The following is a 24336-nucleotide window of genomic DNA, read 5'->3' as shown; positions in this document are numbered from 1 at the left end:
TAAAATCACAAAATATGCAGTAAAGTGTGGAAACATAGGCTGATAGACCTTTAAAATATATCATTGTGGGGGAACTTCCCTCTTCCCCCAGCATTGGAAAAGACCACCTTTGCTAAATTAAAAATTGGTTTACTTACTAACTCATCAAAGGTCAAATTCATGTGCTTTTCCATACATTGGTCAGAAATGTTGCACGGGCAGTAAACTTGGTTTAGTTACAAAGTGGTGAAAGTTCCTAAATTATTTCTGGGGGACCTCAGGGGTGGCTGGTGGGAGCCATGTGGTCTGAGCTGGAGCAATCAACTCAAACCTCTTCACACACTGAGCTTCTCGTGTAGACTGGGTGCATCCAGAGACTATTAACCATTTGTTTTGTTTTGTATCGCAGCTGTTTGCAGCTAGACTCTTCTCTCACAAAATAAAATTGCTTTCTCTGTCCCTGTTCTCCTTATTTGGATACTTTTGTCTCTCAGGATTGGATAGCCTTTCTCCAAGGTGTCTTCCTCCTTGCCTTCGGCTGCTGACTGCAGTTCCTTGCAGTTCCAGCCCCTCAGCTGCCCACCTACACTCTTGGGTCACTGCTTCCATCTGGGTGCCTTGCAGCTGGGGTCCTGGGGCACTTTCAAACCCCTGTAGCATCTCCTCAGGCAGGGCTCTCACCTTGCACGGAGCCACGCTTTTCTGCCCTCTCAGCTTGCAGCAACTCCATTTTCTCCAGTCAGTAGCTTTTTTGCTGCTGGATCATTTGCTCAAGCTGCTCCATATTTTGTCAGCTTTGCTGCTGGAGCATCAACCTGAACTGCTCCAGGAATGTTGCTGTTCCTCCCTCCATCTTGACTCAAGCACACCTCGCTCACAGATCCTCATCCCAGAAACATGAATCCCACTTCTAACATCAGTGTTGCATGCCCCCCAATCTCTGATTGGTGCAGGATTCCAGGGGTCCTGGGCACTTACTCAGAGTCTGGTTTCCTCAGAATGTGGGATAGCAGAGACTGTGCTGTCATTATGATGGATGGTTTTTTACACATATATACAACCTGCGCCTACAATGGAGGGGCTCATAGCATTAACACCCAAGAGGGTCTTCCTTCTTCCACAGCCACAGTCTTGGATTATAGCAGAAAACAGGCTTGGCTCTGTCTCTCAGCTGCATAGCCTATAGTTTGCTTCTAGCTTCTAGCTCTTGCACACAACTCACAAACAATAAACTTGTCTTGCTATTCCAGCAACTGAGTCCGTGTTGGATCAAGGAATTAGAAAGGACTCAGGCATACAGCCTACTCCTCCAAAACTCACAACACTACTTTAGATTTCTGCTTCATATAAATCATAAAGGGCAGGTTCTCTCACAATGCTCCATTTTCTGTTTCCTCTTCCTGGGTTGAACTAAGTGAATTTTGCCTCCATTCCCACAAACCAAATCATTTTCAGCCACACGTTTACTGTAGGTATTTTGGATGAATGCCATTTTGTAGCCATTTAATTTGTACCATTTAAACAAATAACAAACATAAACCTATTTGTAGAAATGTTAGTGATTAAGCGGTATTTAAATACCTACAACAAATAAATAAAAATAGATAAATTGACATAGGACCTTTCATTCCTGGTAGGTGCCAACCATTGCCCTGATCAGGTTAGAACAATTCCTGCTTCTTCTTTCAGTTGTCTCTCTCCACGCCGAGTATAATATTTTCTTTCAGATCAAAATTCTGCTTTTTATCCCAATATCTTGTAGGCATAGCATGCTTCCTCTGGGATCACGTCATGTGAAGGACCAAAGCATGGAAGCAGGAGTTATGTTGGCTCTTATGAGCGTGGTCGCTTCTATGGGGCCACTCATATGGTTTCCAAAGGCCTCTGCTGGGATCTTAACAAAGTGATGCCCAGCTTTTAACAATACAGCAAGAGGGAAAGCATAGAAAGGAGGGGGGTCCTGGTTCCTCTGAAAGATGGGGCAACAAAGGCTTGCAATCCAGAATAAGAGTCTTCTTGGCTATATGAGGCCTCTGCGTTACTGCACACTGATCAGTGGCCACTAGAGGACCCACAAAGACAAGACAGAACAAAACAAGGAGGAAGGGAAGAAGGAAAGTTACTTCACTCCTAGTAGGGCTCATGTGCATAGCAGCCAAAAATTCATTTTCCAAATGTGTTTTTTGCACTGTAGCTCTCTGCGGTTCCATGTGTATGCCCGTTGTTTGCTGTTCTCACATTCCATTGCAGCAGGGTCACACATTGTGCCTTAGTTGTATTTTGGAACTAGAGTCATGTTGCTCATTTTAATAACCCTTCATAAGCAGCCCATAAAACCCGCTGACACTCCCTGTAGAAATAAGGAAAACACATGTGTTCTGCTTCTTTCACACTCTTCCCCCTGCCCCAATGAAATTGGCGGCCATTGTGAAATCACTACTACGCTCAACTTAATTTCCATGTCTAGCTAACAAAGCATTTCAGCAACCAACATCACTATCTCACCCTGCTATCAGCCGTGCAAGTGGCTTGTACACTGCTGCTCTAAAGGTGGAAGAACTCCCTAGTGGGGAGAGAGCATCATCATGAAGGTGCTTTTCCCAGGGCAAGGTTAATCCACTGCACTCTGGGTGTGCTGACCCTTGCAATGTCCCCAAGTGCAGGATTTTCTCCACTACACAAGAAGGAAAATACACTTCTAGGTTTGGTCTGGTGCTGCGATGCAGTTACAGAAGCAGGCATCAGTGGATCTGCTGTTGCTTGCGTTCTGGTTGTAAAGCTTTTGCCAGATTGCAACAGTCAGTTATAGATGGGGGAAATAAGCATATTATGTTTGTGAGGGAGGGGTGTTAGGTATGTGTGTAGGGGGTGGGTCTGTCACACACACATACAACAGCTAGCTAACACTGAGCTTGAGCCCTGAACCAAGAGCTTGAATGTTGGCTCTGACTCAGTTGCTGCCCCATGCCAACCAAAGGGAAGGATTAGGAGAAAAAGAAGTAAGGAAATAGTAGGTATAGCATGGAGAGAGGACAGGGCTTTGAGCTTGGCTTGCTAAGTGTGCCTTCTTTGGAAGCAGGGGCATGTCTATTGTTCCCTCACAGTAGCCCCCCCCCCCCCGGTGAATAAAGGCACTTCTACTCAGAAATATGCCCCATTGAGTGAATCCAGGTAAATCCACCATTGCTTGTGATGAGGCTAAACTCAAACTCTCATTTGTCTCCTGAAGCACATACTCATCAGGGAAGATATGAATTTTTAGGCAAAATGATACAAATAAGCAAAAATGGCCCAACATTCCACCGTGCACACAATTTATGTTGCTTGTTTGGACCTATTTCTTACTCTTATTGTAATAAGCCAAAGCTCAGCTTTTTATTCAGACATTGCCATGTTAAACATTTCATCATGTTACAGAAAATCAGGAAGGAGTTTGCAGTAAGAGCTATTAAGAAATCAGGGGTATAGTTCCATTCTGTAAGTGGATGAAATACAGAGTGCATGAAGTTATATGGGGCCATTACCTTCAACAGGCATCTCTCACAAAGTTTCCAACCTACCTGTCTGCTTGAACATCCGTGTAAGACCTAGTGGGGAAGAAGGGTGCAATGTATTCAGAAAAGTCAGTCTCAAGTCAACTAAGTTTGGCTTAAGAGAGCCATTTCTAAACTGAACTGAGGAGGAGAAATCACCAGCAAAGATTCTCATGCTGCCCCAGAAGCAACCCAGGCTCTGATCTGGTGACCAACAAGTAGGATAACCTTCAAGAGGATCATCAATAGGAAATATCCATCAGAAACGCCCAAGTCTTTCACATGGAAACAAAAAAGCCAAAGGTGTTGGGCAGTAAGAAAAAAGCATACAAAATCCATAATTGGTTGATACCTTCATTAGGACCAGCCAAAATGTCATAAAATAGTGGAAAATGCTTGAGTTCTGCATCAGGAAGATGTTAGACAGAACAAGAGGTACAGCGATGAAGAAAAACAAAAAATAGGCATGGATGTTATAGCTATAAGCTATAAGGTCAGGTTTAAACTCAGATCCCAAGATGGAGATAGCAAACTGTGTAAGCCTCTCCAAGATACTACAGGCATCAGATCACACACCTAAGATTCTAGGACAAAGATGCAGTGCCAGCTCCCCATTTTCAAAAGCAAAAGGGGGCCCACCTGTGCCCCATGCTTTAAGCCAGAGTGGGGAACTGAATCTAGTCAAAGGGTGGTTCATTTTAAGAATTAGGTGGCGTCAATCATATGATGTTAGGAGACTGTAACTTCCTTCTGTGGCTGGAAGGGAAGAACTGGAGCACACTCATGAGTGCATTTTGCAGCTCTGGCTTGAATTTGGCACTGAGTGAACTCCTGATTCTTCCTTCTGAATGTGGTGCTTCACCAAGCTGAATCTTTACCAATCCCACACCTGTTGTCATATGAATTCAGGCGTGACTTTAGCTGAAATGGCCCCACAGCCCAGATGGGAATGCATGACTGGCCTAGTTAGGTCCAGGGGCCAGAGGGTTCCCACCATTGCCTTAAGCAAAAAACAGGTTCCTAGGGAGCTGAGGGGATGCAACACTCCACATTAATAGATTTTGGATATAAATACACACAGTCCCTTCAACCCTGACCCTGATTGCAATGTGGTGCCTTTCTGAGCCTATTCTACTCCCCAACCCAGAACTAACCTTCTGTTCCATGGCAGTGTTGTATGCATACCCGCCCTTTACTATGAGATCCCAGGGTAGGTTGTCATTTTCTTAAAATATTTAAAACAATTAAGATAGATTGCAATCAATAAAATAGGGTGGGTCCTACTATATCTATATCTCAGGTGTCAAGGGCCAGGCCAGGCACACACCTTCAGCATCTAATATAGCACTTCACCAGGAAACAAAGCAAACTGAAGTGGAAATGTGGAGAACCAAACATAAAACTAGGAAAATGGGAAACAGAGAAACCAGAGCTGTCAGATTTGCCCATCCATAAGAGACACACTCAGTGGTGTGATGCCATTGTTCGACAGTCATCCTTCCTTTTTCCTGACCCGCTCCAAGTCCATGTCAGAATGGCATCACATCAGAAGAAGTGGAACATTTCAGAGGTAGAAAGAGATGACTGATTTGAGAAGAGGGTGGTGGGTGACTAAAAACAGCTTCAGCCACCTCTGTTTTATTGCACATAGCAGCAGAGCCCAATGTGGCAAACGATATGCAGTTACTTGTTATAACAGGGTTAGCCCATGTTGGTGCCCTACTACCAGACTACAACCTTTGCTGCTCCCGTCTTCCCTAACCATTGGTTTAGTGACTGGGGCTTACAGTCTGGAGGGCACCACCTTGGCTCTTCCACATTAAAGTACAGTGGTACCTCAGGTTACATACGCTTCAGGTTACAGATGCTTCACGTATGCTGTGATCACCAATAGTCAGCATGGATTTCTGAAAAATAAGTCATGTCAGACTAACCTGATCTCGTTTTTTGACAGAATTACAAGCCTGGTAGATGAAGGGAACGCAGTGGATGTAGCCTACCTTGATTTCAGCAAGGCATTTGACAAGGTGCCCCATGATATTCTTGTAAAGAAGCTGGTAAAATGCGGTCTTGACTATGCTACCACTCAGTGGATTTGTAACTGGCTGACTGACCGAACCCAAAGGGTGCTCATCAATGGTTCCTCTTCATCCTGGAGAAGAGTGACTAGTGGGGTGCCACAGGGTTCTGTCTTGGGCCCAGTCTTATTCAACATCTTTATCAACGACTTGGATGATGGACTCAAGGGCATCCTGATCAAATTTGCAGATGACACCAAACTGGGAGGGGTGGCTAACACCCCAGAGGACAGGATCACACTTCAAAACGACCTTGACAGATTAGAGAACTGGGCAAAAACAAACAAGATGAATTTTAACAGGGAGAAATGTAAAGTATTGCACTTGGGCAAAAAAAACGAGAGGCACAAATACAAGATGGGTGACACCTGGCTTGAGAGCAGTACATGTGAAAAGGATCTAGGAGTCTTGGTTGACCACAAACTTGACATGAGCCAACAGTGTGACGCGGCAGCTAAAAAAGCCAATGCAATTCTGGGCTGCATCAATAGGAGTATAGCATCTAGATCAAGGGAAGTAATCGTGCCACTGTATTCTGCTCTGGTCAGACCACACCTGGAGTACTGTGTCCAGTTCTGGGCACCACAATTCAAGAAGGACACTGACAAACTGGAACGTGTCCAGAGGAGGGCAACCAAAATGGTCAAAGGCCTGGAAACGATGCCTTATGAGGAACGGCTAAGGGAGCTGGGCATGTTTAGCCTGGAGAAGAGGAGGTTAAGGGGTGATATGATAGCCATGTTCAAATATATCAAAGGATGTCACATAGAGGAGGGAGAAAGGTTGTTTTCTGCTGCTCCAGAGAAGCGGACACGGAGCAATGGATCCAAACTACAAGAAAGAAGATTCCACCTAAACATTAGGAAGAACTTCCTGACAGTAAGAGCTGTTCGACAGTGGAATTTGCTGCCAAGGAGTGTGGTGGAGTCTCCTACTTTGGAGGTCTTTAAGCAGAGGCTTGACAACCATATGTCAGGAGTGCTCTGATGGTGTTTCCTGCTTGGCAGGGGGTTGGACTCGATGGCCCTTGTGGTCTCTTCCAACTCTATGATTCTATGATTCTATGATTCTATGATTCTACGTTACAGACTCCGCTAACCCAGAAATAGTGCCTCGGGTTAATAATAATAATAATAATTTTTTATTTATACCCCGCCCTCCCCAGCCAAGGCCGGGCTCAGAGCGGCTTACAAGCAATAATAAAAACAAGATGAGTGATTAAAACTTAAAAACAAAAATAAAATACAACATTAAAATAATGGAACATTAACATATTAAAATGAAGCCTCATTGCAGGAGAAGGAAAAGAAAAAAGAAAAAAGGGGGGGGGAGGGAATCAAATTGGCTCCAATCCAAAGGCCAGGCGGAACAACTCTGTCTTACAGGCCCTGCGGAAAGAAATCAGATCCTGCAGGGCCCTGGTCTCATGAGACAGAGCGTTCCACCAAGTTGGGGCCAGTGCTGAAAAGGCCCTGGCTCTGGTTGAAGCCAATCTAACTTCCTTAGGGCCTGGGACCACTAGGGTGTTGTTATTTATGGACCTTGAGGCTCTCCGTGGGGCATACCAGGCGAGGCGGTCCCGTAGGTACGATGGTCCTAAGAACTTTGCTTCAGGATGAGAACAGAAATTGTGCTCCCGCAATGCGGCAGCAGCAGGAGGCCCCATTAGCTAAAGTGGTGCTTCAGGTTAAGAACAGTTTCAGGTTAAGAATGTACCTCCAGAACGAATTACTTCATTACAGTCGATCAGGTATATGAAGACAAGCAGCAAAGTCAGTCCTCAGGGAATGTGCAGGCGACCTTGGAATGGACAGCTCACGGAAGAACCCCGACCAAACCTAAGAGGAGGCGTGTAGTGGTGATAGGGGATTCCCTACTGAGGGGAACAGAAGCAGTGATCTGTGGGCCTGACAAGATGTCTTGGGAGGTGTGCTGTCTCCCCGGGGCAAAGATCCAAGATGTAACTGAACGACTGCAAGGAATCATAAAACCCACTGACAAATACCCCTTCCTCTTGGTTCATGTGGGAACCAATGACACTGCAAGCAATAGCCTCCAGAAGATCAAAAGAGACTACAAGGCTCTCGGCAGGAAATTGAAGCAATTAAATGCACAAATAGTCATCTCATCTGTCCTCCCAGTTGAATGACGTGGCCCAGGGAGAGAGGGAAAAACAGTGGAAGTGAACAGCTGGCTTCGCAAATGGTGTAAACAGGAACAGTTTGGATTCTTAGATCACGGACTGCAGTTTCTTGAAGATGGACTTCTGGCAAGCGATGGGCTGCACCTCACAACGGTTGGGAGGAATGTTTTTCCCAGAAATCTCAGAAACCTCATCAGGAGGGCTTTAAACTGACTAATGTGGGGGAGGGAGACAGTGCTCCTGAAGGTAGGAGTCTATCAATTGATGAAGATGATCATCCAAATGTCATAGACCAAATGGAGCAAACAGCACGCAGACCTAGTGGTGGGAGGAAAAAATCCTTAAATAAGAGACACAGGGGAATGATTAATGGACTTCAATGTCTGTACACTAATGCGCAAAGCATGGGAAATAAACAAGATAAGCTTGAGCTCTTGGAGGAGGGCAAATGTGGAGGAGGGCAAATGTTGTCCCTATTTTCAAAAAGGGGAAAAGAGAGGACCCAAATAATTACCGCCCAGTCAGTCTGACATCAATACCAGGGAAGATTCTGGAGCAGATCATTAAGCAAACAGTCTGTGAGCACCTAGAAAGGAATGCTGTGATCACCAATAGTCAGCATGGATTTCTGAAAAATAAGTCATGTCAGACTAACCTGATCTCGTTTTTTGACAGAATTACAAGCCTGGTAGATCAAGGGAACGCAGTGGATGTAGCCTACCTTGATTTCAGCAAGGCATTTGACAAGGTGCCCCATAATATTCTTGTAAAGAAGCTGGTAAAATGAGGTCTTGACTATGCTGCCACTCAGTGGATTTGTAACTGGCTGACTGACCGAACCCAAAGGGTGCTCATCAATGGTTCCTCTTCATCCTGGAGAAGAGTGACTAGTGGGGTGCCACAGGGTTCTGCCTTAGGCCTGGTCTTATTCAACATCTTTATCAACGACTTGGATGATGGACTCAAGGGCATCCTGATCAAACTTGCAGATGACACCAAACTGGAAGGGGTGGCTAACACCCCAGAGGACAGGATCACACTTCAAAACGACCTTGACAGATTAGAGAACTGGTCCAAAACAAACAAGATGAATTTTAACAGGGAGAAATGTAAAGTATTGCACTTGGGCAAAAAAAATGAGAGGCACAAATACAAGATGGGTGACACCTGGCTTGAGAGCAGTACATGTGAAAAGGATCTAGGAGTCTTGGTTGACCACAAACTTGACATGAGCCAACAGTGTGACGCGGCAGGAAAAAAAAGAAAAAAGCCAATGCAATTCTGGGCTGCATCAATAGGAGTATAGCATCTAGATCAAGGGAAGTAACAGTGCCACTGTATTCTGCTCTGGTCAGACCTCACCTGGAGTACTGTGTCCAGTTCTGGGCACCTCAATTCAAGAAGGACACTGACAAACTGGAACGTGTCCAGAGGAGGGCAGCCAATATGGTCAAAGGCCTGGAAACGATGCCTTATGAGGAACGGCTAAGGGAGCTGGGCATGTTTAACCTGGAGAAGAGGAGGTTAAGGGGTGATATGATAGCCATGTTCAAATATATAAAAGGATGTCATATAGACGAGGGAGAAAGGTTGTTTTCTGCTGCTCCAGAGAAGCGGACACAGAGCAATGGATCCAAACTACAAGAAAGAAGATTCCACCTAAACATTAGGAAAAACTTCCTGACAGTAAGAGCTGTTCGACAGTGGAATTTGCTGCCAAGGCGTGTGGTGGAGTCTCCTGCTTTGGAGGTCTTTAAGGAGACTTGACAACCATATGTCAGGAGTGCTCTGATGGTGTTTCCTGCTTGGCAGGGGGTTGGACTCGATGGCCCTTGTGGTCTCTTCCAACTCTATGATTCTATGATTCTAAGTACTTAACCCGAGGTACCACTGTAAGTATTTCAGACTCTTTCAATGCATGTTTCTAATAAGATTTAAAGGAGCTTTTAAAGTTCAGCTTCAGTTCTGCAAATGGTAACTCTATGTTGCAAGCTGTGAAATTGGCTCCAACCGCACCATGTTTCTCACAGCCAGGAATCTGCCACACATCCCTCAAGTAACCTGTCCCCATTTTGCACCATTCACAGGTCAAGGGCCTAGCTAATAAATGAAAGCAAATTTAAGCCCTGCTCCTACAATCCCACACATAAAACTGCCATTTGAACAGAGCAGCAGCTCATCCCAGATCAGGTTGATATAACCCCACAAATTAAATGTGAATCAGTGAAGATCCTTTACTTGAGGCATTTAACCAACCAAGTTTTTGCTGAAGAGAAGAATCCTATCCCACTCTGTACTCTGTACCTTTGTGCCTTACTTGAACTATTTTGTGTCCCTGAGTGGAACCCAACCTAGTCTTGACCATTGTCATGTCTCTGTTGAGCATTGCTTGCTTGGTTCAGAGCATTGCAAGATACCACAGATAACACAAACGTAGGGGAGAGAATGACATTAATTTTCATAATCTGTCAGTAAGCTTCCATACAGTTGCAGACAGAATTTGTGTAAATAGTGTCCAAACTGCAGATAATCAGAAGTGTGACACTGGAGTTGCTAGCAAAGCATAACACAAGGGCCAATAATCTGTGCCTATAATCTAGCACCTGACACTGGTCTAACTTCTTACTTTCAGCTGCTCACAAACCAGTCACTTGCTTTGTGGTGCAACTACCAGCTTGACTCCAGAGCACCAGCCCTTACAGTATTATTAGTAACACTGAATTAGAATAAGGAGAGGACTCATTGTTATGAAGTCCAAAAGGCATACTTGCTATTGAGAAAAAGCCTCTGCAGTCTGATCTCAAAGGGAAAAGGTACTATGTGCAAACACAGCTCTAAAAAGTCCTAAAACCTAAATCCCAAACTCATAGAATCATAGAGTAGGAAGAGACCACAAGGGCCATTGAGTCCAACCCCCTGCCAAGCAGGAAACACCATCAGAGCACTCCTGACATATGGTTGTCAAGCCTCTGCTTAAAGACCTCCAAAGAAGGAGACTCCACCACACGCCTTGGCAGCAAATTCCACTGTCGAACAGCTCTTACTGTCAGGAAGTTCTTCCTAATGTTTAGGTGGAATCTTCTTTCTTGTAGTTTGGATCCATTGCTCCGTGTCTGCTTCTCTGGAGCTGAGAATTATTATTCTATTTCCAGCAGACATTAGTCATTGTGATGTTCTGGGCAGTTTTGATAAATTCAACAGTAACTGCTCCGACATGACAGCTTTGAGAGGCTGGCAGTGATTAATATACTCTATCTGCTAGATGAATCCCTGGAGTTATTAATCTTCTTATCCTAAGAATACATGTATTATTTTTAGAAGAACAAGAGATTGTTTAACAACTATCAAGTTATTTTTATTATACACAACCATGTATGAACAAACATCTACAAATCACATTAATGAGAGGGCCATCAACAGCCTTTTAATAACTGTGGCTGGTTCAACAGCTACAGTCATTCCTGGACTGGGAAAGCCTGGCGACTGGACTTAACTGTCAGGGGTCCTTTACCTTTACCTTTTTAATATGGTGTGATGGTGGTGGGAATTAATGGAGGCAGACAAAAGCAATATCAGGGTCTGATCCAGTTGGACTGTTCTCTCCCCTCCCCATCACAACACCAACAGTCATCCTCTGTCCTGTGATAATATCAGGGCCTGCTCCAATCAGAGAGTCACCCACCCCAGTAAGGTACAATGGACACTACCTGAGCCAAAGGCAACATCAGACCTTGTTTCAACAATTGCTCTGTGGAAAATAGAGAATGAGGTAGGCAGGCAAATTAACATCAGGGCTGCTTCAGTTGGATTGTCCCCTCCCCTGCCTCTTATATCATTTGTTTGGTTTAATAAATTAAAATTGTATTCCACCTTGGGTTACTTGGCAGAAAGGAAGTATGCAAATGCAATAAACAAACAAACAAACCCAGCTCCTAGAATGCTCAGGTAGCAAGCAGATCTCTGTGCATCTGAGGCCCCACCATCTAAAGTGCTTCTGCCTTCATCCCTCCCACCTCTGTTTTTCTTAAACAAAAGAGTGATGCAGTAAGGCACATGCCAGCTAACCCACTCAAAATGATTAGGATGTGATATTCAAAACTGGGCTTTCTATTTGATCACAAATTCTCTTGCCATGGTGGTCTTGACGTTATCTTAAGTAGGCTTTTCAGACAGACTATAATTGTTACACAGAGGTTTCCTGAACCCACAAGAACTGAATGGAAAGGAATATTTCACCATGCACAGCTTTTTCCCATTACCATGGTAAAGTGGAAGTGGAAGCTGCACAAAGCATATTTTCTCTTCCACGCAGCTCTTAAAGGTACAGAATGCTTGATGGAGTCTAGGTGGGGAAACTCTGGCTTAACCTGGAATACTGAACACATGAATTGGCTATCAACATTTAGCATTGCAGCAGATGTCAAACCCTTTTGGTGGCTGCAATATTTCTTACCAACATGAAGGTATGGAAGGGTGGTATAACCAGTGAACATTGCCTGTCATTCAAAACCTACCCACATTTGGATCAAATGTGGTGATGAACCTGGAGTGTATTGCCCATGACTGCTGTGGTTTGGTCACTTGCCATTACTGAATTCCATTGCATTACTCTATTTTGAGAGACACTGAGCAAAAATTATCATTTCCAATGGTTAGGAATATTTCACCATCTGTCCACCACAGTTATGTGTGTGCCTTTTGTTACAGGAGAACGCAGCGGCTGTCAGGTGAAGAACTTCACACCATGAGAACATGAACTCCCTTTTCTGAAGGAGCGGTTAGAGATTAAATAGCCTTAAATTTAGGGATGGGTGAAACTTTCCAAAATGGTTTCTCATTTTTCCTGTCTTTAGTTCAGCTCTCCATATTTCCACATTACTTTGTGGATTTTTCCTAAGTTCTCATTAAATTTATCAGAATATTAGTGCATGTTCTTCCAAATGGACACATTTTAAAAATGCAATTTCTACTAATATAATGTGTATTTGCATGTTACATACATGCAGTTCTATGCACACTTTACCCAAGTATTTTACCCAAGTACACTTTACCCAAGAATTTTTGAATACATTACTTGGATGGATTTTGCTTTGCAAAATTCATTTTGAAGGATGGCTGTGTTTTGGTTCTTGTATTGTTTTAGAAAGTACAAATTACCGCATTTTTCGCTCCATAAGACGCCTTTTTTTCCTCCTAAAAATTAAGGGGAAATGTCTGTGCGTCTTATGGAGTGAATGTGTGGTCCCTGAAGTCGAATTGCCTGAGTGCAGGGGCAAAAATCGGATCGTGCGTCATGAGGAGGGAAGGCTGCAGAGAGGAGGCTGTTGGGGTTCCTGTATCGGGCATATTTTGGTGTGTGTGTGGAGGCGTGTGAGTCGTGTTGCTGCACGGGAGAGCGTGTGGTTAAAGGGGGCGTTTGAGTGTCCTTGTGTGTGGTGCCTCTCGATCGCTGTACATCATCCCAAGGCTACCATCTGTTCATCAGCCCTGTTCCCCTTGCCTAATTATTGTAGCGCCTTCCTAAGGATTCAATTGCGACTCCTATTTTGTTTTGTGCTCCCCACCGCATATGATTTTAACTGGGCGGTTAAAGTCAGCCACTGCTCCCGCCTTTTGCTCTTGTCCCTTTCTGGCAGGGAGCGCACAGCTGCAGTGAATTCCTTTCCTGCCCTCTGCCTCAGGGTCTTACTGCCCACCCTCTTGTATTTTTGGTTGTTGTGTTTGCTCGGAATGGGCCAGCGAAGGCCCATTCCCCTTGCTCAGTGCGTCTGCTTGCTGCAAGGTGACGCGGCTAGGAAGGAATTAGCAGGTGGACACGATCCTTTCCCCTTCCATTGCTCAGCGCCGGCCGCAGCACCGTCACCTCGCAGCAAGCAGACACGCTAAGCAAGGAGATTGGTGGCAGACAAATGCAACAAAGAGCAGGGAAATCCCCTGCCCTTGCAGCAAGTAGAGGGGAAAGGATTGTGTCCTTCCTGCTAATTCCTTCCTAGCCACACTGCGCGCAGGCTCCAGCCCACACGGCTCAGCTTCCGGCAGCTAGGAGCGCAACTGGCAGCTGCCGCCGCCGCCTCCTCTCTGTGCTCCGGTGCTGCTGCCAGGGACGCGCAGGCAGCCGGAAAACATGCAGGTGGGGGAGAGAGGGGGAGGCTGGCTTGGGGGGGGAGGGAGAGAACTTTTGCCTTCCTTTCCTCCCTCCCCTTAAACCCCTCTCCTGCACCATTAGCCACCTCCTTCTCCACACGCCCCACATGTGCTCCTTGTTCTTTCAGTGTTTTTCCTTCCCTCCCCACTTAAAACTCCTATCCTACAACATTTGATTCAGAATATTTTTTTCTTGTTTCCTCCTCTAAAAACTAGGTGCACCTTATGGTCAGGTGCACCTTATGGAGCGAAAAATACGGTAGGCAGGTTTAAATGCAAACTGAATCAAATTTCTCTCCCATCTCTACCTACAGGTTAACTAGCAGATACTCAGGACAGTAGAACAACCAAATATATGTGGTACAGTCTGAGAAATATCACAGTACCAAAAAGTCAAACAGGGAAATAGATCTCAGAAAAGTACTGTGGAAGTGTTTTATGAACATACATAGAAGTACAAACGCACTAAGAATATTCCTTGCAGTTGGATATATGTTTTTGCCTTCAATTACACTTCCTTTCAGTTGCCTCTGAGGAAGAGCAAAATACTCTCTAAATATGTAACACGTACATTAAGTATCTACTTCCTAACAATCCATTTCAGCAGTACCTTTCTGCGGTCAGCATACATGTATGTCAATGTGCAAAAACAGTAGCCCTCCCAAGTTTGCTTACAAAATTAGAGCTTTCAGGAACTCCTTTGTTAAGAAGCAAGCAAGCTGGGTCCTGTGCTTTTAGAAGCTGGACCTTGACTGTCTTAAGAGTGACAGTAGCTCATGGGAGGAAACACCACTGCTACCCCTCATTCCTCAAGTAAAAGAGCTCAATGATGAGGGAAATGCATTTTAATTTTCCCACATATATTCCAGGATTAAGCTCCAGCACTGAGAACAGATGCTGGCACAGATAAAACTCTGCAGGAGGCCCATTTTAAAAGAAGTTGCATGTCACTACCCACCCTTTTCATATCACATAGAAACCCTAATCTGAGCTTTACCCACCTATATCCGGAGCCTATATGTGGTAGTCAGAAGAACACACCTGAACAGAAGATGAGCAAGCAAGAAACCTGTTCAACCCTTTCCTCTCTGGACCTCATTTCAGCTCCGCCTGCTTTTTTCACCTGCCTTGGATACCCATGCGCTGCTTGTTGGTGCCTGCCTCACTCTTTCACCATACCTTTGCAAAGGAAACAGCCTAACGGTTATGTTCAAACTGGCACTCCTTATTTATTTCTCTCCATATATTGCTAAGATAGCTTCTGGTTTGTTTCTGTCCAGCATAGGAAAGATGGGAGAAGTGGGTGTGAAATGGGCATTTATGACATGAGCAGCAGGTACCAGCATGCTGCTTGCTCATGTTAAACCACAGCTAATGTTTAACTATGGTTTAACGACTGAAAAATAAACTCATGGCTGCTGTATACATAAAAGATTCATTGTAAGATAGTAGGTTACCTCCAGGTTCATCAAGGTAGAAACTCATCTCTTTCTTGTCTTCTCGCTGACCGATATGGTCATAAGTAATTTGTGGAATAGGCAGCACTGTCTCCCCTGGATTCATTATAGGTGTGGAACCATTATCACGCCCAGGTTTTCCTTTCCTTTTGTATCTTCTGCTCTGTAATAAAACCATTTCCATACCAAAAAAAGTATGATACAAAAATTTCAACTTCTACAGGCTTGGAAACCCCAGTGATTAAGAAGTGTATAAATAACTGAAATAAATGGTGTGTGGGCAAGTTGAGACTTGCATACATTTTTAAAGGGTTCATTTGAAACAATCAGCATACTTTTTCATCTGAGACTTCTTAAGAAGTTGGCAACCACAGATCATATTAACATTCACCTGATATACTGTTCTATCTTTACTGCCTGCCATAGAACCACAGCTTAGCTACCCCACAGGAAGTCAGCCTTCAGCTCTAACACAGGTATTTTTGCTCTCTGAAGAAATGACTGTCATACCCCAACATCCTGAAAATGTGGTTACTAGATTCTTACAGGAAATGTGGGGTAGCTACATAGGGACCTCTACAGCTGTCCAGACCACACTTACTATTCAATCCTACACAAGTCTACTCAGCGTTCCACTGGGTCCAATGGGGTTTATACACAGGGAAGTTAGTGTAGGGCCCCCTTCACACACATTATGAATTAATAAAAAATTGTGATGGGCTCACTCAAATACACATATCAACATTGTTGAACTTTTTTTTAGTTCTGCCCAAAATTGTTTTATGGGAAATTGGCAAAAACGGCACTGCCAACATGGGCTGCCATACATCTTGCCGATTTCTTACCAGACACTGCTGCCGACTCCAGTATTCCACGTATGTCCGGGAAATCCCAGGTGTATGGCAACCCTGACATTTCACTTGATTCTTGAAGACCGCAGTGACAAATGTGCATTTGGGAACCAGTTACAAGTCAGATGCTAAATAGTAGTTGTTGTTTGTTTGTTTGTTTGTTTGTTTGTTTGATTGAATGATTGATTGATTTATATCCTGCCCCTCAACAGATTCCCAGGGCAGCTTGTATTCAAATGCCTTATTTAGATTAAAGCTTTCCAGTTGCATCAGAGAACAACTCCTTCCTGAGACCTGGTCCATGAATTCATTTGTTTCCCCCATCTTTACATGCACCTTGCTTCCTTATTATATTGTATTATTATTATTGTAAGCCATTATTTTATACTGCAGACTTCCTGAAGTGTTTTTCTGAAAGTAAACAAATTAAGCCAACAAGAGGCAAAGTCACAGTAAGTTTATTAAATAGAGCAAAGTACAAATTAACATCTGGGACATCAGTAAAACCCTGATTTTTCTTTTTATGCAGGGTCAAGTGATTTGATTTGATATTGATTTAATAGCTGTATTCCACTTTTCCAACAACAAATGATGAGCTCAAAGTGGCTCACAATAATCACAATAGCATTTTTAAAAACAAACCCAAACTTTGCAATTATTATAATAACAAACATACTAACATATTATGTGGGGCCCGCTGTGATTTTGGCAACAGATGGAAGTACTGGGCCTGCGGACAGGCCCTGAGTCTGCCTCCTGGAGTCCCCGTTGCTTGTGGGAGCTGGTGGGTCCATCAGCCCATCAGGAAAGTGTGGGGAATTTAATCGTTTAATGGTCATATGAGAACTTTCTGTCTGGGTGGGTAGACGGGGTCTCTGACTACCTGAGTGGGTTGAGATCAGGATTATCTGTTAGTGGGGACAGATAGTTTGAGATAAGGATTGGCTGTGAGCAAAGTTGGTCTATTTGAGTGGAGCTAGCTAGGCAGAGCAACCCACCTTTGATTCAATAAGGGGAAGGTTAGGATGACGCTGTGGTCTAAACCACAGAGCCTAGGACTTGCCAATCAGAAGGTCGGCGGTTCGAATCCCCGCAATGGGATGAGCTCCCATTGCTCAGTCCCAGCTCCCGCCAACCTAGCAGTTTGAAAGCACATCAAGGTGCAAGTAGATAAATAGGTACCGCTCTGGCGGGAAGGTAAACGGTGTTTCCGTGCGCTGCTCTGGTTCGCCAGAAGCGGCTTAGTCATGCTGGCCACATGACCTGGAAGCTGTCTGCGGACAAACGCCGGCTCCCTCGGCATATACAGCGAGATGAGTGCTCAACCCCAGAGTCGGCCACGACTGAACTTAACGGTCAGGGGTTCCTTTACCTAGGATCCTGGAAGGGGCTGGGAGAATCTTAATTGTGGTGTGTAAGATAACAGGTATCATAGAAATTTATCTGTCCAGTGACAGGTTTAAAGCGTGAAGTTAAGAAATATATTAAATATCTCTGCAAATAGTGTTTGCTTGAAACAGTGTTGCACCTTTCAAAAGCAACCATACGCTATAACCTAACTGAGTGTAAATAAAGTTCAAGTTTTGTTCTAAAAGCCTTACTTAGATCTTCTTCGTGAGGGAACTGTGGTCACAGGTTCCCCTTCACATAATTAATTCTGTTGTTAAACAGAAATGCTACCACAAACCAATAACTATGGACCTCTACTGTGTAATACAGTGGGAGATTTATCTAGCGACGCATCCAAAATATCTGTCGCATTACCCAGCACCAACTTCATTGAGGGTGTCTGTCACACTGCCATTCTGCCAAGATGACAACATTTAATTTAAATGGTGGTAAGAAAGACAATGGGACGCGGGTGGCGCTGTGGGTTAAACCACAGAGCCTAGGACTTGCTGATCAGAAGGTCGTCAGTTCCAATCCCTGCGACGGGGTGAGCTCCCGTTGCTCGGTCCCTGCTCCTGCCAACCTAGCAGTTTGAAAGCACGTCAAAGTGCAAGTAGATAAATAGGTACCGCTCCGGCGGGAAGGTAAACGGCATTTCCATGCATTGTTCTGGTTCGCCAGAAGCAGCTTAGTCATGCTGGCCACAATATTCTTTTGGAAGCCGCCCAGAGTGGCTGGGGAAGCCCAGCCAGATGGGCAGGGTATAAATAATAAATTATTATTATTATTATGACCCGAAAGCTGTACATCGGCTCCCTCGGCCAGTAAAGCGAGAGGAGCAGCGCAACCCCAGAGTCTGCCACAACTGGACCTAATGGTCAGGGGTCACTTTACCTTTACTAAGAAAGACAATGTAGCACAATTAATGGCTTGGATCCAACTTACTTAATTTTGTGTTCCATTACAGTATTTAAGGTCCATTAAGTGACTTCCTCTTAATAATATTTTCTATGGGGGAAAATGAGATAAATAGAAAGGACACAAAAAGTACTTCTGTTGTCTGACCTTCCACCCACTAAAGATTCTGAAAGTGACCTCCTTTCTAAAGCCTTATAATGCCCACCTGTATGGGTAAGCCTGTGAGACTCACGGCTACAAGGGGAGAAAAACTGAGAAATTTCCATCAATTTGGTTACATTTTGTTATGTCATGGCATCTGACTTCTAAGATGTGGCATGTGATAAATCTATGGGTTGTAGCTGACCAAGTCACACTCAGTTTATCCCCACTGAAATTAGTGGACAGTTAGTATGAAGGGCTCTACTCGGAGTATAACAATCTTGTGCAAATAAAATATTTTAAAAGCTGTCCTGGAATAAAGAGTCCCTTGCTAACTGAGGAATGACTTCTTTTATAGGAAGGCATACTTAGATTAGAACATGAACAGCTGGACAACAAGGTAAATTACTGTTTAAATATTCTTGGAGTGGGATAAAATGAGGGCTCGGCCACACTTACCTTTGCTAAGCATTTCTAGGCACAGGTCTGTGGTTTAAAGCTCTTTAAACAACAGCCGTTTTTATTTTGCCTCAACACTTTCCCTGCAAAAACCCACTCTTTACTGCTGAATCAGAGCAAACAGCAACCTGTGGAAAACCCAAATTGCCATTTGTTCCAATTCAGCATTAAAAAGCAGGTTTTTCTGAGGGAAGTGGCTGGGTAAAAGAAAAAAGTGCTCGGATACAGAGCAGACCTGTGCCCAAAAAGGTAAGTTTGGATGAGTCCTGAATTTTACTTCAACAGGTTCTCCTGTTCTCCTAACACCTGAACTGATTCTATGGAGTTCCCAAACCATGTATTCTGTGTTAAGTTTGTTGGGTGGAAAGGCAGGTTATAAATGTAACTAATAAACCAATGTGCTCCTTCTGACCTGTTTTCTGAGATTTGGGCTAGATGGTGCTGCTGTTTTCTTTGCGTTTTGAGCTGTGGTGACATAGATCTTCCATGTAGCTGTGGAATTGTATGACTTCTCTGCTGCATAGCACCTCCACAGAGTCTGCAGGACATAAAAAAACTCTTGCTAATACTATATATAAAGACAGAAAGTACATAACCTCTCTGTAATTAAGTAGTGTTACTTGTCCTGCATGAACAGTACAAAAGATTTCTACCACAAGTATTGTGAAAAAAAATAGTTCAAATGCAGTTCTCCCTTGCCACCCATTTTGCTTTTATAGAGGTATTATTGATTGATTGATTGATTGATTGATTGATTGATTGATTGACTGATTGAATTTCAATCTCAGGGGGTCACAGGCTGGTTCACAGAATAAAATCAAGATATAAAACCACAAAATACCTAATAAAAATAAAAACAGCAACCCAATAATCCCCCCCCACAAAAAAACACATTTTGAAAGGGCATAGGATGTAAATTGTATCAACCAAAGGCTTGGTTAAAAAGGAATGTTTTTGCCTGGCACCTAAAGGTGTACAATGAAGGTGCTGGGCAACCTTCCCTAAGGAGAGCATTCCACAGATGGGGAGCCACTGCAGAGAAGGCCCGTTCTCATGTTGCCACCATCCGGACCCCTCAAGGAGGGGGCACACAAAGGAGGGCCTCTGAAGATGATCTCAGGGTCTGGGTAGGTTCATATGGAAAGAGGCGGTCCTTGAAGTATTGCAGTCCTGAGGCTTTATAGGTCAAAACCAGCATTTTGAATTGAGCCTGGAAACTACTTAGTAGCCAGTGCAGTCAGACCAGGATTGGTGTAATATGCTCAAACCGTCTTGCTCCGGTGAGCAACCTGGCCGCTGAATTCTGCACTAGCTGAAGTTTCCGAACCGTCTTCAGAGGCAGCCCTACGTAGAACGCATTGCAGTAATCTAACCCTGAGTTTACCAGAGCATAGACAACAGTAGCTAGGCTATCCCTGTCCAGATAGGGGCGTAACTGGGCCACCAGCTGAAGCTGATGGAAGGCGCTCTGGGCCACTGAGCCCACCAGCAAAGGATCCAGGAGTACCCCCAAGCTACAAACCTGCTCCTTCAGGGGAAGTGTAACCCCATCAAGAGCAGGCAACCTCCCAGCCATCTGGTCTAGGGTGCCTCAGTCTTATCTGGATTGAGCTTCAGTCTGTTGGCTCTCATCCAGTCCATTACCGAGGCAGGACACTGGTCCAGCACTTCCACTGCCTCACCTGCAGATGTAAAGGAGAAATAGAGCTGGGTGTCATCAGCATACTGCTGACAACATACTCCGAACCTCCGGCTAACCCCACCCAGCGGTTTCATGTAAACAAGATGGGCGATAGGATTGAGCCCTGCGGTTTCCACAGGGCTGAATAGCATTCCCCAAGTAATAGAACCACCACAAAGCGGTGCCACCCACCCCTAGTATGGAGAGTCACTCCAGAAGGATACCATGGTCGATGGTATCAAAGGCCGCTGAGAAGTCAAGAACAATTAACAGGGACATGTTTCCCTTGTGTGTCTCTCAACAGAGGGACCAAAGCTGTTTCTGTTCCCAAACCAGGCCTAAACCCCGATTGAAAAGGATCCGCAAAATCAGTTTATTCCAAAAGCACCTGGATCTGGTCTGCGACCACTCGCTCCAGAACCTTGCCCAGGAAAGGGAGATTAGCAACTGGCCAGTAGTTAGTTAGGTTTTCTTAATTCATTGATTCAGTAATGACAAAAATATCCAATTGTGGAATTATTATTTTTTTTGACAAGAATACTACAAGGAAAGTAGTATTTACTTGGAACAGTGCCAAATTAGTGTGCACCACAGGACACATGTAGTCTGCTCTGCCATTGGTTAGTGAGGTTTTTTACTCTAGCCCCATAGTTCCCACAGGGGGGAAATTTGATTTTTAAGAGGGGAATTCAAGAATGAGTTATTAACAGTGAATGGCCTTTTAGGCTTCCTCCACATGAATAGGAGTTCACTTTTTGAATAATAAGAATTATATGTCACGGGGGGAGGTATCAGGATTTTAGAGATGCTTAGGTGGGGCATGGCCAAAAAAAGGTTGGGAACCACTGCTCTAGCCTACAGGTTCAGGGAGCAGGCCATTCTGCTGGTGAATGTTCTGTTCTGTATTATGCCATGAACATCACGAAGTTGAAGACTGCATTGATATTTAACAAAGTAGAGGTTTATTTTAAAGTAATAGCTAGAATGTTAAGAAATCAGTCCAATACACTCTTAGGCCAAAATCACACATTGCATTTTATAGCATTTCAATTATCAAAAAGAATTCTTCATCTAATGTCCATTACCACCATGCACAAGTTTTGCTTTTCCAGCTCAGAAGGTGGAATATTAAACATCCACATGAAACACTTCTATTCACAGTGGCACAACTAACACAAGAAGGTTAAAATGCAAGTTTAAATCCACCTTCCCACATGGTCATCAGTCAATTTAAAAACCTGACATAAGAGACCTTAAACTTTATTTCTTTCCCACCTGGCAGACCAACAGTTGGAGGGGCTCAAAAGTGCTTGAAGTTGGCCATGTGACATGAACATCATTCATGTTTGCAAGTGAAGGTTTTTAACACAGGATGCTGCAGCCATCTGCTCTGTTCCGAGATGGAAGCCAACATGAGGGCCAGTTCTTAAATTCTAACCTACATTTCTCCCAAAATTTTGAATTCAAGATTACCTGCAATTCTATGTTACTATTATTTGTGTGCAAGGCTTTCTACCAATGTACAGGAGTGGGTGTGTGCATCAGCAGTGCAATGCAATGCACAAAAAGAATCTTGTTGTACATTCATGTACAACAACATACTGTTTGCTTCAGTCCCTCCCAATGTTTTATCAATGCATCACTGAGGAAAGGTGCACATGAACTGAAGGAACTGAAAGCTGAGGCAAACTGTACATGTTCCAAATCAATAATTCATAATGGAAATTTTCCTAGTTAAACTGGAATTCAGGAGGAGAGAAATGCAGGTGCGGAGATAACCACACAAACAATAAATTGATGCACAGAGAAGGGCAGGAAGCGTTCTGTTGTTTCTGAAAATGTGACACACACACTGCCTCCTTCTCTGCAGCCTGGAGGTGGCCCAGGGAGTAACAAAAGGCCAGAGATGGTGACACATGGGTGCGCGGAGGCAGCCCCCTTCCCAGCTGCCCAGAGCTCCCTACCCTGAGGCAACTCCTGAGTGGGAAGTCCTTGGCTCAAGGCTGGGCTGAAAGTTCTCCAGTGACATATTGGGCGCAACATTTGGAGAGAATGGACAGGTTATATTGGATCTGGAAGTAACTGACCTTGACACACATACACCATGGCCTGTTTCATGTCAGTAAAAGAGCGCCTTCCGGTTGCTGCCAGATTTCCCCAGGATTCCTCTATACGCAACTTTACTTCACTATATAGTATCACTCCAAGGGTGTTCTGGGAATAAATTGATGGCTGCTTCCACTGCCACCAGGATGCGGGTGGCACTGTGGTCTAAACCACAGAGCCTAGGGCTTGCTGATCAGTAGGTCAGTGGTTTGAATCCCAGTGACAGGGTGAGCTCCCGTTGCTTGATCCCAGCTCCTGCCAACCTAGCAGTTCGAAAGCATGTCAAAGTGCAAGTAGATAAATAGGTACCGCTCTGGCGGAAAGGTAAACGGTGTTTCTGTGCGCTGCTCTGGTTTGCCAGTCATGCTGGCCACATGACCCGGAAGCTGTCTGTGGACAAACGCTGGCTCCCTCGGCCTGTAGAGCGAGATGAACACACAACCCCAGAGTTGTCCGTGACTGGACCTAACGGTCAGGAGTCCCTTTACCTTTTACCACTGCCACCACCAGTATCTAGGATAAATTTGGCCCTTTCAAGTTCACTGAAATGACTGCAAATAGTGGAACATTACAGCTCAGACTCCAAAATCCTCAGTTAATACCAAGACACTGTAGCAGAGTATTGTTCTTTGTAATCTCTTTTGTTGGGATGGTGAGAAGTTACACACTTCAGTTCACTTTCTCCTATTTCTTCATCAAGTATTTACCTGAATTAGAGATGCTGCTGCAGGTATTTGCCTGTTGAAATGCTTTTGACGTTGTTTCTGTTGTACCTTAAGTGCAAAGCCGGAACCCAGGATGCCCTGAAAGTCGAAAAGCAGTTATTTGTTGAAGAAAACTGCATTTAATGCTTACATGTAAAAGTAAGGTATGGAATCTGCAGTAAGCCACAGGGGCGTAGTGGGGGAGGGGGGGACGGCTGCCGGGGTGATGGCTTCGGGCACATTTTTCCGGGGGGGGGGCACTGCACAGTTAGCTCCTTGCCCCGCCCTGCCAGCCCCAAGCCACTTTGCAAGGCTAGGATGATCCGAGGTCTGCGTTGGCCAGCCGGGCTCCCCCCCCCCCCCGCACAGTGGGAGGGGGTTGCTCCAGCAATGGCAGGCTCTTTTTACCCTCTGCGCGCCCAGGTGCGCACCCACCCACCCCAGGTGCTAGCAAAGCATGCTACGCTGCATGTGAGCAGTACATTGTACACATCCACCACTTTCTTAAGACATCAGCAATGTTTACAAACTGACTTAATAATTATTTAAGGTGTGCACTCACCGCTGGAAGAGCAAAGAAAGAGATGGCAAACACAGAGAAGCAAGACGCAATTGTCTTGCCAATCCATGTCTGTGGCACTTTATCACCATAGCCAATAGTAGTGACTGTTACCTGTACAGTAGATGAAAAATAGTTTACAAAAAGGCTGTAATGACAATAGTCTGAAAGCTGGTTCACATTTGTATAGATTT

The 24336-nt window shown here is 44.5% G+C and overlaps 1 protein-coding gene across 7 annotated transcripts in view; it reads right to left on the bottom strand.

Moving 5' to 3' along the window:
- Positions 1 to 24336, bottom strand: part of LOC310706950 (potassium voltage-gated channel subfamily KQT member 1-like) — a 333457-nt gene that overhangs the window by 262970 nt on the left and 46151 nt on the right. For 4 of the 7 annotated variants that reach the window (XM_083503367.1, XM_083503371.1, XM_083503368.1 and 1 more), the window contains 5 exons: positions 24146 to 24256; positions 23587 to 23682; positions 19505 to 19630; positions 15335 to 15497; positions 3540 to 3566 (listed from right to left, as the gene is read on the bottom strand). In XM_083503367.1, coding sequence (XP_083359493.1) covers positions 3540 to 3566; positions 15335 to 15497; positions 19505 to 19630; positions 23587 to 23682; positions 24146 to 24256 — 523 coding nt within the window. The remainder of the gene's footprint in view (positions 1 to 3539; positions 3567 to 15334; positions 15498 to 19504; positions 19631 to 23586; positions 23683 to 24145; positions 24257 to 24336) is intronic. The other 3 variants (XM_083503370.1, XM_083503372.1, XM_083503373.1) reach the window with 1 other exon arrangement.

The sequence above is a fragment of the Podarcis liolepis genome (assembly GCF_965112155.1).
Source record: "Podarcis liolepis genome assembly, chromosome: 5".
NCBI classification, from domain to species: Eukaryota; Metazoa; Chordata; class Lepidosauria; order Squamata; family Lacertidae; genus Podarcis; species Podarcis liolepis.
Note: the sequence above shows the minus strand (reverse complement) of the source record. Positions and strands in the feature narration are given on the sequence as shown.